Source organism: Pteropus vampyrus, unplaced genomic scaffold (genome assembly GCF_000151845.1).
Source record: "Pteropus vampyrus isolate Shadow unplaced genomic scaffold, Pvam_2.0 Scaffold128, whole genome shotgun sequence".
In the NCBI taxonomy this organism is placed as follows: domain Eukaryota; kingdom Metazoa; phylum Chordata; class Mammalia; order Chiroptera; family Pteropodidae; genus Pteropus; species Pteropus vampyrus.
The window spans coordinates 2,863,009-2,877,486 of record NW_011888909.1 but is presented as its reverse complement, the minus strand read 5'-3'; the positions used below and the strand labels follow the sequence as shown (position 1 = coordinate 2,877,486).

General features: G+C 43.3%; 1 protein-coding gene across 13 annotated transcripts in view; it reads right to left on the bottom strand.

The window, feature by feature from the left end:
* Positions 1-14,478, bottom strand: part of AUTS2 (AUTS2, activator of transcription and developmental regulator) — a 1,087,944-nt gene that overhangs the window by 14,445 nt on the left and 1,059,021 nt on the right. For 2 of the 13 annotated variants that reach the window (XM_023534619.1, XM_023534628.1), the window contains 8 exons: positions 12,944-13,415; positions 11,366-11,619; positions 9,996-10,237; positions 8,299-8,343; positions 5,214-5,309; positions 2,749-2,820; positions 1,774-1,833; positions 1,470-1,499 (listed from right to left, as the gene is read on the bottom strand). In XM_023534619.1, the coding sequence (XP_023390387.1) occupies positions 1,470-1,499; positions 1,774-1,833; positions 2,749-2,820; positions 5,214-5,309; positions 8,299-8,343; positions 9,996-10,237; positions 11,366-11,619; positions 12,944-13,415 (1,271 nt within the window). The remainder of the gene's footprint in view (positions 1-1,469; positions 1,500-1,773; positions 1,834-2,748; positions 2,821-5,213; positions 5,310-8,298; positions 8,344-9,995; positions 10,238-11,365; positions 11,620-12,943; positions 13,416-14,478) is intronic. The other 11 variants (XM_023534620.1, XM_023534621.1, XM_023534622.1 and 8 more) reach the window with 11 other exon arrangements.

Sequence of the window (14,478 nt, the reverse complement as noted above, 5' to 3'; positions counted from 1 at the left end):
CTGGCGGCTACCCCTCAGAAAACCACATTTGACGAGGACCTCCCCGGTTACCAAGGATAAGATGGCAAGAGCCCGAAGCCCACTATGTGTCTCTTCTCTTTCTTTTCTGGAGCCAGCTGGCAGACCTGGTAGAGTGGGAAGCCCTGCTTAACAAGCGGCCATGCTATAATGCAAATCGGCTGTTCAAAAGAGCTAATTAGTGAATGTCTGTGAATCGGTTCAAAACAAGAGAGGGGCCAGAACCTGTGTAACCTCCCCCAACACTGGTATTTTTTAACCCTCAAAGCAAAACATAGAAATTCACATTTTTATTGAAGCCCAAGTTCCTATCAGTGCTTTACTAACAGTCAACTACTCATTCATTGTTTACTGTTAAGTAAGAAGAGAAACAAAGAAAAAAACTCATTTCTTCCTACTATGTAGGCCTCTGCAGATATCAAGTTCTCCCTCCACCTTCTGGGAGTACCTCAATCCACGTCTCTCAAATTAGTTCATGTCTTTAAAAGCAGTAGAGTAACTGTATGTTCTGTCTTACCACCTGGAGGGTAGGGACCATCTCTTTCCATTTCGTTTGTATTCTTCTATGTCATCTACCCATAAGCTCCGAATGTGCACTCAACAACTACAGGATGGAGGAGGGGAAACGCTGCCCCATTCCTACACTGGCAAAGGACAGACACTTCCGGTTTCTCCATTAAGGAGCTGATTCTGAAATATATACTTCAATCCAAGGCTGGGGTCAGTTTTCTTCTCTTGTAATGAAACTATGGGTCATTGAAATCACCCAACTGATGACACAATCCTTTTTTCTCTTTTTGAGAAACTGAATGACCTGATTTTACGTACCAGAAATGGGTTAAGTATAGGAGAAAATCTACTAGCCATCCATCTTCCAGCCAACCATCCGTCTCCCAACCTTCCCAACCGAGTAAGCCAGCACTTATTCAGAGGTCATCTGCTGGCCACGCTCCAGACCTCTTGAGATGTTAATCAACCAGTGAGTATGGTAACCCCTTCCTGGGCCAGAGAAGTAAGTCAAATGGCTGCGACAAGTCAGTATCACTTAATGCAGAATGAGGCGGCCACCAGTCAAAATAAACAGACCCAGATATATACTTTCTAGGTGCAAGAGAGACAGTAAAACTCAGTGAAATCCTAATTTCAACCACTATCTTCACTATAAGTTCCCACTAGTCGAACTTTTTACCACAACTGCCAACAAGAGAATCTGGCTCAGTCGAATTTTATCTATTAGCTTTACCTCAACAGCTGGCTTCCTCCAAACTCGAAGCAAAACAATTTAGGCCATTTTCAATCATACTGCCTAAGAACCTCAACCCAACGAAAATGTCATTCCAACATTTTATTCCAACGTGCTGTGGCTTGTTTCCTCATAATGGATTTACATTTTTAACCCACAGGGAGTCAAATGGAGGTTGCAAAAACAGTTCCAGAAGAAGCTTTCTTACCCTTAACATAGGTCTGAAAGGATCTGTCAACTGTGAAGAGAAAATGACAACTTGGTTACATGCCTGTCACTCAAACAATTGCTCTAATTAACAAATTTGTAGTGCTTCATTAGGAGGGGAAATTAAAATGTTAGAATTTTACTTTTAAATGAAGCCCTTTTAGAGAATAATTAACCCATTTCACACTATCAAAAGTGCCAGTGTCCCCTCCCCCACTCCACAAGCGTTCATACATACGCTGACAAGCCCCCATGAACAAGTTCAATCAATGCCAATTTGCCCCCTGGCAACATTTTTTGCTCACATTACACATCTGAAGAGTTTCGCTATCTTGAGCGGCCCTTCCAAACCACAGTGAACGAGTCTGAGGGAGGGAGAACGGCCGTCAGACTGTGGCCTGGAAGGTGGATACTAGTGCGTGTCTGGGAGAAGTGTCCTTTCCAGACACACAGTCGAGCTAGGCTATCTTCACCAACGCCCTTAACTGGATGACTGCACGTTACTTAGAGGTATTAGACATTTTAAAGAAGTTCACTAAACATCATAAAGATACTTACATAGTTGAGTCATTTTAAACTTCTACCTAACTCTGGTCATCAATTTCTGACTGCCCTTACCCAGGGAAAAAGACAATATTGTAAAAGGTGATCATTTTTCACATTTACTACAAAGATGAATGTAAATGACAATCAATGAAACAAGATTATGTCTATTGTATAACTTTAAATTCTTTTGGGGGAGTAGGTAGACGCATACATTATGAATAAATAACATAACCAAAGCATAATGGATTTTTTATTTAGCTCTAGAGCGCAAAAAGGTCCCCACCATATTAAAAGTAGAGGGCCAGAATGTGGTGCAGTGACTTCTTGACCCCAGGGAAGCAGGGAATATCCTGGCTTCCAGGAAGAAATGCGCTCAGTGCTTTTTCCATTCAAAACATTTTATAGCTACTTCTTTTGTGTGAGAGAAACTTATGGAGATATAGACAGAGAAGACTGGTTAAGTAGAAATGACATAAGCTAACAGTGTGGAATCCCTGATCTTACATCAGAAGCCATTCCTCTATCCTCCCATCAGCAAGTTGTTCCCCTTGTGTCATATGGCCACGATAGGACAGAAGAGATTTTATTGTCTAAGAGTAACTGGCATTTTCTTCCCACAAACTAGAAGGAACAGCTGAAAAAGCAGCTCACTCACGTGAGCTCAGGAGGGTGCTATCCCACTCAAAGAACGCCCAGCCCGTGTTACCTGGGACCAAGCCCGACTTTGTACGTACCCTTGGGTCCTTTTGGAGTAGAGTATGTGGGACTGTCCCAGGTCGAGCGGCGACATCAATAGGGTTGGATGTCTACAAATTAATTAGACCACAGCTTAGGAAGCATAGAACACGTAATGTGAAAGTAAGATCTTTCTTTCACTCTCAATTACAGAAGTCAAGTGTCTTTTTTGTGTGTTTCATTCTGGAATATAAGAGTTAACGGATTCATTTTTTTTCTCCGTGATCAGACATGTTCTTCATGAGGAACTGCTCCCTATTTTCCCAGGGGGCCATGGCCAGAGATTGCCCTCTCCAGCAATGGCATCTAAAATGGAGAGGCGACCGTGGACATTTCATAACGAAAAGCACACAACCAAAAAGGGGACCAAGACGTGCGAGCACTGCCCTGAAATCCATCTTCTTCCGAATCGCTGACAGCCCTGTCATTGCGTTCTGCTTGTATCACCAAACAGTCCAAGAAATCCTTAAGTGAACACCATCATCATTTGCTCGATCAGGTGCTTCTCATCAGAATAACTGAAAGCATTTTACAGACATTAAGCTAACTCTCTAAATTTTAACTGGCAGACAATAACAAGGAATTACACTCAGTAATTACTCATTAAGCAGTGGTGGAAATGGGACAAGAGAACCTAATTTAGGGACCACACAGATCTACTATTAAAGGATTTCTAAAGTAATTCTGCTTCATCTTTCTATTCCCACACCATTCCTAAATCTCATTAATAACACTAACATTATCTGTAGGCTTTTGTCCTTTGAATTAACAACAACAGCAACAAAAGTATAGTTCCGGCACGAACAGTCACTACTCTCTGGTGGGTAAAGGATTCAGAAATTTTTCCACCAGGTATTCTATTTAAGAAATCACAACCTCTAGAAATCACACTAGGAAGTTAACTTGTGGGGAAAACGAGCTCAGGTTTAGGCACAAAGCTTGCCTACACGGAGAAGGAAAAAAAGAAAGAAAGAAAAGCAATCAGCTGCTGTACAACTAACAATTAAGCTGGAGTTGTTAACAGCCTGATTTGCATACATATGAAGAACTCTACTAATGAACTGCAATCTACATATTCAATCAGTAAGATGGCCTGGAAAGGCTTATTTCAACACCAGGAGAGACACTTTCTTGCCCAGATGTAGTTTTCTGTGTGATTGGATAATTGTGAGTGAGGGAAATAGTCTAATTTATTAAATGACCTACTAGTCTGTTTGGGCATGCAGGAGAGATTCGTTGCAACCTAGAGGGGACCGACCAGGGTCTGAGGGAGTACTCAAGAGCAGATCGGGGGAAGGAATTTAAAAATCAACATCATTTTATCCCATCATAGGAGGTGTTTAACATGGCCACCGTAAAAGCCCTGCGCATGTATAATCTGGCTTATAAACTGCAATCCCACGCAGGTAATTGTGATTTCTAAGGGGTCGCCATCCCACCCCTAATGGTTTTTAATTTCTTTTCCTATTTCTAGTATTAAGGCAACATGCCTCTGGAAATGTAATATGTGCTCATCCTGGGGGACTCTGGCCCAAAATTGGTGTTTTGTCTTAGAAATGAGATAGAAAATAAAAAAAAGAAAACCAAAATCACACACAGCAAAATTTCCTACTTTGAAATCTGAGAATGGTTATTAATATGAGAAATATATTTTGCTTTTTTGTAATAAGGTAAAACTGGGACTGTAGTAGATTTAAAGTCACAAAAAAGGTAGAATGTTCCAAGAATTACTCCTCAGTACTGACCGTCAGAGATAACTGTAGCCCAAGTTGAGTAGTTTATCACTGGCTGGGTAGAAAAGAATGTTGTTTTATAAAGGGTAAAAGGGTAACAACACCAGGATGTTAGTGATGGCAGAGCCTTGACCTTGGCAAGTGCGAGGATGGGTGAGGGGTGTGAGGACGGAGAGAGGGCAGAGAGAGAGTACAGAAGGCAGGTGCTGCCCTCCGTCTGCAGGTGGACTCTATGTACAGACAGATGGGGCTGAGGGGGCAAGGAGAGAGAATGAGAAGCATCTTCCTTTCCATAATTAAAAGGATACCATTCTAGTTTGAAACCTTTTTCCTCCCTTCTGTTAAAATCAGTGAAAGCTCAGCTTTGCATCTTTGCTAATAATATATACCCCGAGGACAAACTGGTGCATATATATCTGACATTTCACAGAATTCCTGACCAGAAACTTATGTCCACAATATTAGTGGAAAAATATATATTTATTCTGATATTTTAAAGAGCACGAGAAATCCTAGCTCAACCAAGATTACATGGGAAGTACAAATTGAAAATTAAATTTGGCTGAGGTTTAAAACTAGATGGACTAGAAAAAAATATTCTCACTTTAATCCCAATGGTCACTTTGGATCAGAAAAAAGTTACAGGCGAGAGCATGCAGAACCCACCCACATGCCTAGCCTGAGGCTCCACTTGTAAGTACGCATGTGTGTTCCACTGTAAGGTTTCTTACCTTCGGCTGAAATGCTCCTTGTAGTGAACCAAAAGGGCCAGTGGGTGGAATCATAGGGGGGATGCCCGATACTGCAGGGGGATAGGAATGGAAGAGCTGTGGCCAAAGAAGGAGAGGGAAAAGCAGCTTTTAGTAGGACGCAAATGAATGTACTCCAATTCCCTTCCCATGGAAAGACATCGACGTTAGCAAGCCAAGTCATCTCAGTTTGATGCTATTAGTCAAAAAGCCACGATGAAATGATCACACAGATGTGCCATGAATGCTTAACTTAAAAACTCAAAAGTAGTTCAGAATCAATAAGCCAACAAATGATGTCCCAGATGAAGATATCATTAGAAAGGGAGCTTTTCTAATTATTAATTGTTAAATCAGATAAAAGTCCTAAATGGTTGAAAATTTTAATGCATATCAAAAACAGGAGGGGTGCTGAGCCAAATAAGATGCCCAGAAAATTACAAGTTAATTGGAAAAAGAAAAAAAGAGAAAGAAAAAAAATAGGAAGAAAAAGAAGTACGTCTTTATGAGTTCCAGGATTTTATACCATTAAAACTCAATTAGTACTTTTCGATTTTTAATAGTTTGAGGAAATGAGAAAATATTCACAATCCTTGCTTCATTAGGTTGTTCTAGAAGTGGCAGTTCCGGAGGACAATTTAATTGTCTCATCTAAAATGATGACACATATTTGTGGAAGGGTCAAATGACAGTATACACTTTCGGTGGAGCTACCCATCCCTCTGTAAAATGGACAAGCTCAGCGGAGGCTCCTTGAGCCGAGCCCTGTATGTGTCCATCCGATCACCCAGTGAAGGGAGAAGAGCGATTCTGAATTAAGAATACGAACTTTCTTGAATTAATAGTTTATAGAGGACACGACGGAGGAAAGAAATATGCAGCAAAAGTGAAGACAATGCAAATGCATCTTTCCCTCCTTCTGAAAATTTCGTATTCCTGAGATTCTATAGCTCTGGTTTCATTTACTTTGCTCAAACTACCATACAGATATTTAAGTAACATTCCACCCATCTGGTTGCATAATACGTCAAAAATATAATAATAACTTAAGCTTTTCCTAATAATGTCTTTAATGTTAGCTATTTCTAGGTAATGACTGAAATCCACATTTCACAATCCCGTTTTCAGAGCACGTTCTTTTTCTGTTGGTCTTTATTTCATTTTGCTCCCTTCAATGATGCAGCAAAGTTTTTCAGACTAATTGATATTGAACTAAATCCACTTAAACAGTGATTGCAAGCCAAGTGCCCTCATTTAGAATTACTTTTAAGTCTAAAATTGTGTTTTAGATACTCAAGTGCATAACATCTTAATTCCTCTTATAATGTCCTAATCCCCATAGCAGGAGAGACTAAGTACTTCATATATTATCTGCTATAACTAATAATATGAAATAACTCTCCCACAGTACACTGTGTGAAGCAGAGTAATTAAATACATGCCATACTAAAACACACTCAAATTTCTATAACTCTGCCTCCAGGTAGGAATTTTTCCTTTAATGTTTTCAATAAAAAACTGGATGCTCTCACCATTTTCCTTTTGCCTGATTCCATTACTGGGCCTCTTAGAATATAGCTGACTACTCCCCTCTTGACTAAAAAGCTGAAGTACCTGAGTAATAAAACATAAACCTTCTGAAAATCCAGGCTTATTTTCCATCTTAATCTAGAACTCTCTATGGAATATGCATATAAAAAGACACTGCATTTGGTCCTAGGAAGTAAATCTGAGTCACCTGTTGAGTACCCTAAACTTTCTCTAAGATGAGTTTGTTAGCTGGCCCTTAATTTAAATTAGCAAGGACAGAAATCTGATGATTATTAAGATGGCATCATTCATGGGACAGACCCAAAGAGGAAAACCACGGGTCTACTAAATTTTCATATCTATTTAAAAAATGCTTTTGTATCACAGTACTGACTGAGCAGATCAGTGCTAGAACAGTGTGGGGGCCCAGGCACTCCAATACACTTTCCTCATCCCCTTCTGAAGACCCCTTCCTCATGTTATTTCTGAATATCTTTAGAGTGCTTCTTCATTGATTTCTAGTCTTGACTTCTCAGCTACACTCAGGATTAACACAGCGTCTGACTACCTGGTTCTAAGTATGAAGGAATTCACAGCCTTGGCTGGTGTATTAAGTAGCACTTCTATTCAAACGATAACACTATCCAAAAATCAAAGCGAGAATGGTTGAGTATGGTGAATCGACATGGCTATAAGCAATTACTAATCTTCCTTCTTCCTGGTTTCATTTAAAAAAGGTAAATAACCCACAGAGCAAAGAAACTTGCAAAATTTCAGGTAAAAATGATGCAGTATTCACTCCATAATCAAAATATCAAGGTAAGATGTTCAAGGTCTTTGTATTAAAAGTCCTTGTCTATTGAGTAACCGAACACACAACAGCTTTTAGGCTGGTACCAATTTAAATTTCAGACCATATTCTTAAAATTGCACAAACAGCTATTCTTTTTATAAAGAAGAATGCTCAAAGAGAAAAAAAACCATTCGTTTCAATTTTAAGACCTTTTATTTAGATACCTTTATTTTCAATTGTAACAAACTCAGGAGAACAGTATCAGCCAGGTGGAAGAGGGTTCTGCATTTAGTCTAGAGGAAATGAAAATCTGCTTTTTTGAAGAGTTATGAGTCAAAAAGATAAGAGACTTTCTATGTAGGAAATAATTCAAGTTGAATTCCAGGAATTCTGTGGTAATGACATTTCTACTGATGACTGAAATCCTGTGATTTCAGACTCTCCTGAAACTATAGTGATTCAGCTGCAGACACCCCACTTTGCAGGACAGAGCCTGGCTTCCAGTGAAGTTCAACTTTGCTTGTAAGTCTTAGGAGTGCTTATGATCTTTTGATTCAGAAGATGATACTGCATCTTTACCAAAAGCAAATGTCACGAAAGCAAGCATCCAAAGTGACAAGGAACAATGGAAATTCTTGCAAAGATGATTAAGGAAAGCTGCTAGTCATTTACTGATCTGTGGCGAAAGCACAAAAAAATGGAAAAGCAGTTACATTGAATGTGTAGCATGGTAACAAGACTCACACTGTGCCGGTAGAATGGGTCAACTTTTGTAGGGTATTTGTCAAACTGTAAAGGGATCAAAGCAAAAGCTAGTTACTTAAAGAATCTACATTTCCGTTCACTGCTTTAGCGGAGGTTGCCCTAAGCAAGCTTCTGGTCATTAGCTGTCATGATACTCCACAACTTCATTGCATGTGAAACCATCCTGAGCTCCTGAGTCACTGACAAGAAACTAACAAAAATGGAAAAACAGAGCGAGAGCCCACACGGTACATTTAGGTCCTGGCCGCACTACTGTGTCTCTTTCTACTCTGCATTGAGAGAGTGGCACAAACCGGACATCTAAACTAGAGAAAAGAAGCAATGATTGAGATACATCGGAGAGGAGTGAGCATTTGGTCTGATTTGTCCAGAGAATTCCCTCCATTTTCATCTTCGCTTTGGAAGCACTGTACATTCAGCCATTTTCTGAAATGTCTTACATGCAAATACAAAGCTGTTTGGCCTAAGTCTTACAAACTAAGAAAAGAGTATACCCTTGTTTCCTCTAAATAATGCATTTCTGGGTGCCATAGCTCCCCTCCGTTCGGTTGAATGTATTTGTGAAATGCCTCCCTCGGGCTGGCATAAACTCTTTCCCATCATAAAGGGCTTTAAAAAATATAACTGTTGAGAAGTATAGTTCCTCCAGAGAAAAAGATACAGGGCTTGCTATAGGAAAAACCTTTGGTCCCAACACCTCATCTCTAAACTTCTAAATAATATCTGTAAAATAAATTTTAGAATATGTACTTTTAAAAATTAAGTTGAACAAAATGGGGGAGGAAGAGGGAAGAAAGGAAGTAAAGTTTGGTGAAGGAAATGCTTCTTAAAATGATGGAATTCAAATCTTTTCTCTTCGTACCTATATTATTTGCCTTAAAATTAAACATTTCCTTTAATATTGGAAAACTAAGCAAATAAACCACTCTAATACTCACTGTTATGAACAGGGCTCTATTTCAGGATATTTAGCATCCTAATATGGCAATATTCATTACAGATCCTAAGTTTAAAAAAAGTCCTAACTGGTTCTCCCGAGATGTGCTAGTCCCCAGTCAAGATCAAGACCGTGGTCATCACCAGTGGTACCTCCTACCATAGCCTGAATTTTGTCTCTGCAAGGCCAGTGGCTCCCTGACCATTTGCTGACAGAGCACAGTACCAGACTGGGGCACTGTCTTACAAAATACAAGAAATTAACACCTCTAACCAAGGAGGTTTGAGGAAACTGTCTGGAAGGGTGGGCAGGGTGCCCAGTACACTGCAAATCTGACTGCGCTCTCCCTTCCTCAAGCCTCTTTTAAAAGTCCTGATACTCTGTGAGCATTTATTTGTTAGTACTTGGTGCAAAGTACTACATTTTTGTATCTGGTGGCAATCCCTCAGCATGTTCAAGAAAACAAAATTACTCTCTGAGTAAAGTTAACTACCAACTTTGAGGGCATCTAGAATAAAATCCACCCAGAGTGCCAGCTAGGTATGTCTAGAGAAAAGCTCCTACTTTAGGCTCCGGGTTAGTGCTGGCTGGGGCAGGACACATCCTCTTCTTTCCAGCAAAGATGGACAAACGAGCATCTGAGATGGCTATCGCTACCCCTCCAAACTCCTGTTCCCAACAGCCCATTCCAATCCCACCATGCTGCACAAAAAAAGAGTCGTGCTCTACTTATCCTCACATTTCTGCCTGGGGTACGCACCATGGGAGGTGCTGGCGTCGGCATGATGGCAGTGGGCGGGATGGCGTGGGGGAACGGCGTGAAGGTGTGCTGGTGCGTGTGCTGGTGCGTGTGCTGGTGCTGGTGCTGGTGCTGGTGGAACTCGGTCCGTAGGTAGGGCGGAGGGCCCAGGGAAGCCCCACGGTCAGCACTCTGAGAGGCCAAGAAACGTGTGTTCAGTTCCTGTCGCAAGATGTCTTGCTCTGGGGGCGGGGGGGAAATAAAAAAAGGAGAAAATGACACTTTTCCTTGTAACAGTAACTTCCTTGTGAACAGGACATCCAAGTACCTTATTAGGGAGGGATCGAGACTGAGGGACAGGAGATGGGGCTCTCGGGGGGGAAGCTGGGCCCTTAGATGCAAGGGGACGACCAGTCAGGCGGACAGTAATAAGGCCCAGTCACAATCTAATTCTTCTGTCTAGCCTCCTGGCTTTTAAGGACAGAAGATCTGTCAGTGTGGTGTGCTGACCGACTCCAGGCAAATGTCAGGTCAATTTTCAGCTCTGTTACTGTCAGGTCAATGACCCTGGGCATGACTAATCACCCGTCGTGTCTCAGTTTCCTCATCTATTATATGGAGACGATATTGCCTGCCTCATGGGTTTATTTTGAGGGTTAAAGGAATTTACATTTGTAAGTGCTTAAGAACAGTGACTGGCATACTAATTAACAAATGTCAGCCATTAACATGGCAGAACTTTCACGCCCTCTTCAAGGGTAAATCTCTGCTTTACAGTTCTCTGTATTAGTGGTTGAACAATGAACCCCAGCTTGGGACACCTAGACTGATTAATACAGGTGAGGAGAAAAGGACCCAATATCTAATCCTAGGTTTATCCTTAAAAATTCTGGGATGTATTGCCATAACAAGTCCGTCTGGCCCTCTCCAAGGAGAAGACAGAGGGCCCCGTTCAGCTGTTCAGCTAAAAGAAATCCCTCAAACCGGGGTGCAGAATAAGAGCCTGGAATGAAACAGACACGGGCCTGGGAAAGCTTTTGTCACTCTAACTGGAGCCTGGGTGACAGGGCACAGACAATGTGTTTCACCACTTTATCAGTGGTGAACTCAGTCGGAAAAGCCTCATGGCTTCAAACAAACCCGTTCTCTTTGGCAATGTCCCATTCACCTGGCTTGTGGCTAAGCTGGTACGTACGGGTGCTGGTAGATATCTTTGCTGAACCTCAGCCCAGAAAGGACTGATTACAAGAATACATCCAATAAAGCAGAAAATCGTAAAAAGGTAAAACCTCGCAATCAGGAACAGCAGGTGAGGCCAGGAGCAAGGGGGAGCGGGAGCGTAGGTAAGCGAGGCCGCGCCTTCACCCTACCTGAGTAAGTGCTCCCGGCCGGGTGTCCGGGGACCTGCAGGCTCCCTGATGTCAGCGGTGGTGGAGGAGGCAGAGCCGTGGGAGGGGCAAACATATTGGGGTGGTGGGAGTGTGCGGGGGGCTGGAGGGTGGGCGTGAAGCTGTGCAGGGGGCTGTGGTTGGGCAGTGAGAGGGGGAATGGGGAGGCCGCGGGGTGGTGGGAGATGTGGGGGGGCGCTGGTTGAGTCTTCGCTGGAGTGCTGCTTCTGCTGCTGCTATTGGAGGACAAAACAAACAAACAAAAGGGAAACAAAAAGAAACAAATTTAAAAAGAGGTAAGCAATTAATTTTCTTATAAAAAAAAATCCCATCTCCCTGCCCAAAGCCATTCAACACCTTTTCTCTTGCTCTTCCTCCTTACAGAGCCCCCGTGCGTCTCCTGAAGTCACTGCTGCAGACACAGTGACTAGAAACGGCGGCTCCAGAGCTACCGCACGTCAGTGTCCACACAGCTGATTCTGCCAAAGCCTCCCGTCTGCTCTCCCCTCTGTGGCCAGGTTCTCACCTCTGTCCCTAGAGTCCCACGCTTCCCATCCTCCACTAGCCACATTTCCTATAAAACAATACAATTAACAAAAGGGAGTGAGGACGAGGGCCTGCGTTCATGCTGTCTCACCCACTACCTCGGGAATGAAGCGCAGGGAGCTCGAGTTCCCTGTCACCTCTATTTGCTGAAGGCCATGGAAATGGCTTCCAGACTGAAGATGGGCCTGGCCCCCTGGGGAAGGCCATCGCCACCCCACCCCCCCAAAACAGGCTGTTTCCTCACCTGTCACAGAGAGGACATGGCAAGTCCCTGAACCGCCAAGGTCACCAGGTTGTCACAGGAGAACAATGGCAAAGATGAGAAGCCCCACGTGGTGTGAGATACTAGAATGACAACCCCTGGGACAACCAAGCGTGGGCAACACGCGGCGCCCAGGTCTCTGTCTCCCTTTTCTCTGCAGCTCTCCTTTGTGCTGCTTAAAAATCTTTCCTTGGCGATTTGGCAAAACAGGACAGGAGAGGGCCTGGCTCTCCGTGCGTGAACTCCTCTTTGTCTATGCCCAGCGTGCTTCTTCTCTACCTCTCCGACTCAGCTTAGAGGAACTTAAATCACAATGAAAAAAAACCTCAAACCAGAATACTCCTTGGTCCTAACCTTCCTGCCTCTGGAGGTGCAGAGAGATGTAGCTTCGTCTAAGGATCTCATAACACTCAGTGGTCCGTGAAGTGCCCCAGGATTCGATTCCTGGCCTCTCACCAGAGGTGGGCTCCTGGGCACAGAGCCCTCGCCTCTGTTTCTTGAGCATTCTCCTTCCTGCCTTCACTCAGGAGTCTCTGTAGATACTTCGGTTCTTTGCAATGTCCTCACCACCCGACCCAGCCTGTCCTCTCCCAAGAGACCCGAGTCTTACCTGTTGGCCCCCTTACGTCTCTGCCTCAGAGAGAACACGACAATATTTTCAACAAGGAAACTCCAATCTCCCTGGGGACCCCTTACCCACTACTACCTGCCCCTCCCAAAGAAGATGGCAAAAAAAGGGCAAGTTGTCTCACCTTAAACTGTTGAGGCTTAAGCTACTGCTGTTGTAGGCTGACAATGGTTGGGAGAGGCTCTGAGATGAGGGGTGGGCCTGCACAGGTGGGAGATTCTGATGGAGCAGCTGGGTGGGGGACTGTGGCCGGGGTGGCCTCTGCACCTGAGGCTGTGGAGCGGGCTGCAGCTGGGCCTCTGCCGGGGCCTGTGGTGGCTGTGTGCTTGGACGTGTGGGCTGAGGCAGGGCCTCTGTGCGCTGCACCAAGTCAGGGTCCGGCGAAGGCGCTTGGGGCTGGGGCTCCGCCTGGGGCTGGGGTAGCGGCTGCGGGACCTGAGGGCAGGGGTCTTTAAGCACCACGGGCTCAAAGATCTGCTCTTTGCCACAGTCCTGGCTCTTCTCCTGGCTTCTCTCTAGACCCGATATCTTGGGGACAATTGGCCCTGCATCCTGGCTGTCATGTTCAGGTAGTGTGCCAACACCTAACTCCGGATCTGCATGGGGGAGAGCAAAGACAAAACCAGAGGCAATGGCATGTGAGTGTGAAAAAGCAGGGGAAAGCGAATTCCAAGAGCAGGTCACACAGTGCCAGTGATTCGGCCCAGTGCCAATTCTGAGCCTCCTATCCCGTCTTCACCACGTGTGGAAGATGCGGGGTTGGAACATCCTTTGCCCCTCAAGCAGCCACACCTCTAGTGAGAGAAAGGGGAACCAGCCAGAGGAGGCTGCATTCCATTAAGCAATCTTGGCCACTGAGAGTCTGAAAATGAATGTTTTCCTTAATCTTGGCAAAGCCTTTAATGGAGCAAAATTAAGAAACAATAGCTGACAAGTTGATTTTTTTCCCTTTTAAAACAAATACAGTTCTTGAATATACAAAAGAGAAGTGTTTTCAATAGCAAATGAAACAAATATTATTGAACCATACACAGATGTTTCTTCTTGGCCTTGCTTCCCTCCCTGCTTTCCATTTTGACAGAAGAGACACACTTCACATTTATTGAAATTATTTTTTGTTCAGCAAGTGCTAGACTTTGGTCAAACATCAGGCCTCCTAATGTTCACCAACTCACCCTCGTGATATCTGAGATCAAGGGTGCAAACGTGAATCTCAATCAAATTTACTGTCAACTACACATGCTAGAGCTTTTAAAGGATCCCCCCTGGACCATGCAGGGAGTCCTCACCCAAGTGAGCACAGGGGTGCAATGCTAGATGTTGAGACTGAGACTTGATGTAATATTTAAGTACAATTCTATAATCATAAAAGGAAGTTGGAAAATAGAAGCTCCTGTATGAATTCAAAAGATATGCGTACCTCCAAGAGTCAAAAGACCTATGCCACATCTACTGTACTGGTTATTTGATTACCCCGTAAGTCAAATTCCATAAATTTCTCTAACAGAGTAATGAAAGACAAATATGACATTAAATATAAAGGAATGGCCCTATTTATGTGTAAGTACTTTTGTATACATCTAGAGGAAAGTCTCACATTTTTGTTCCAAAAAATCCAATCTCCTCTGAAATGAGAGTGTGCTTCAGGCATTCCTTCCT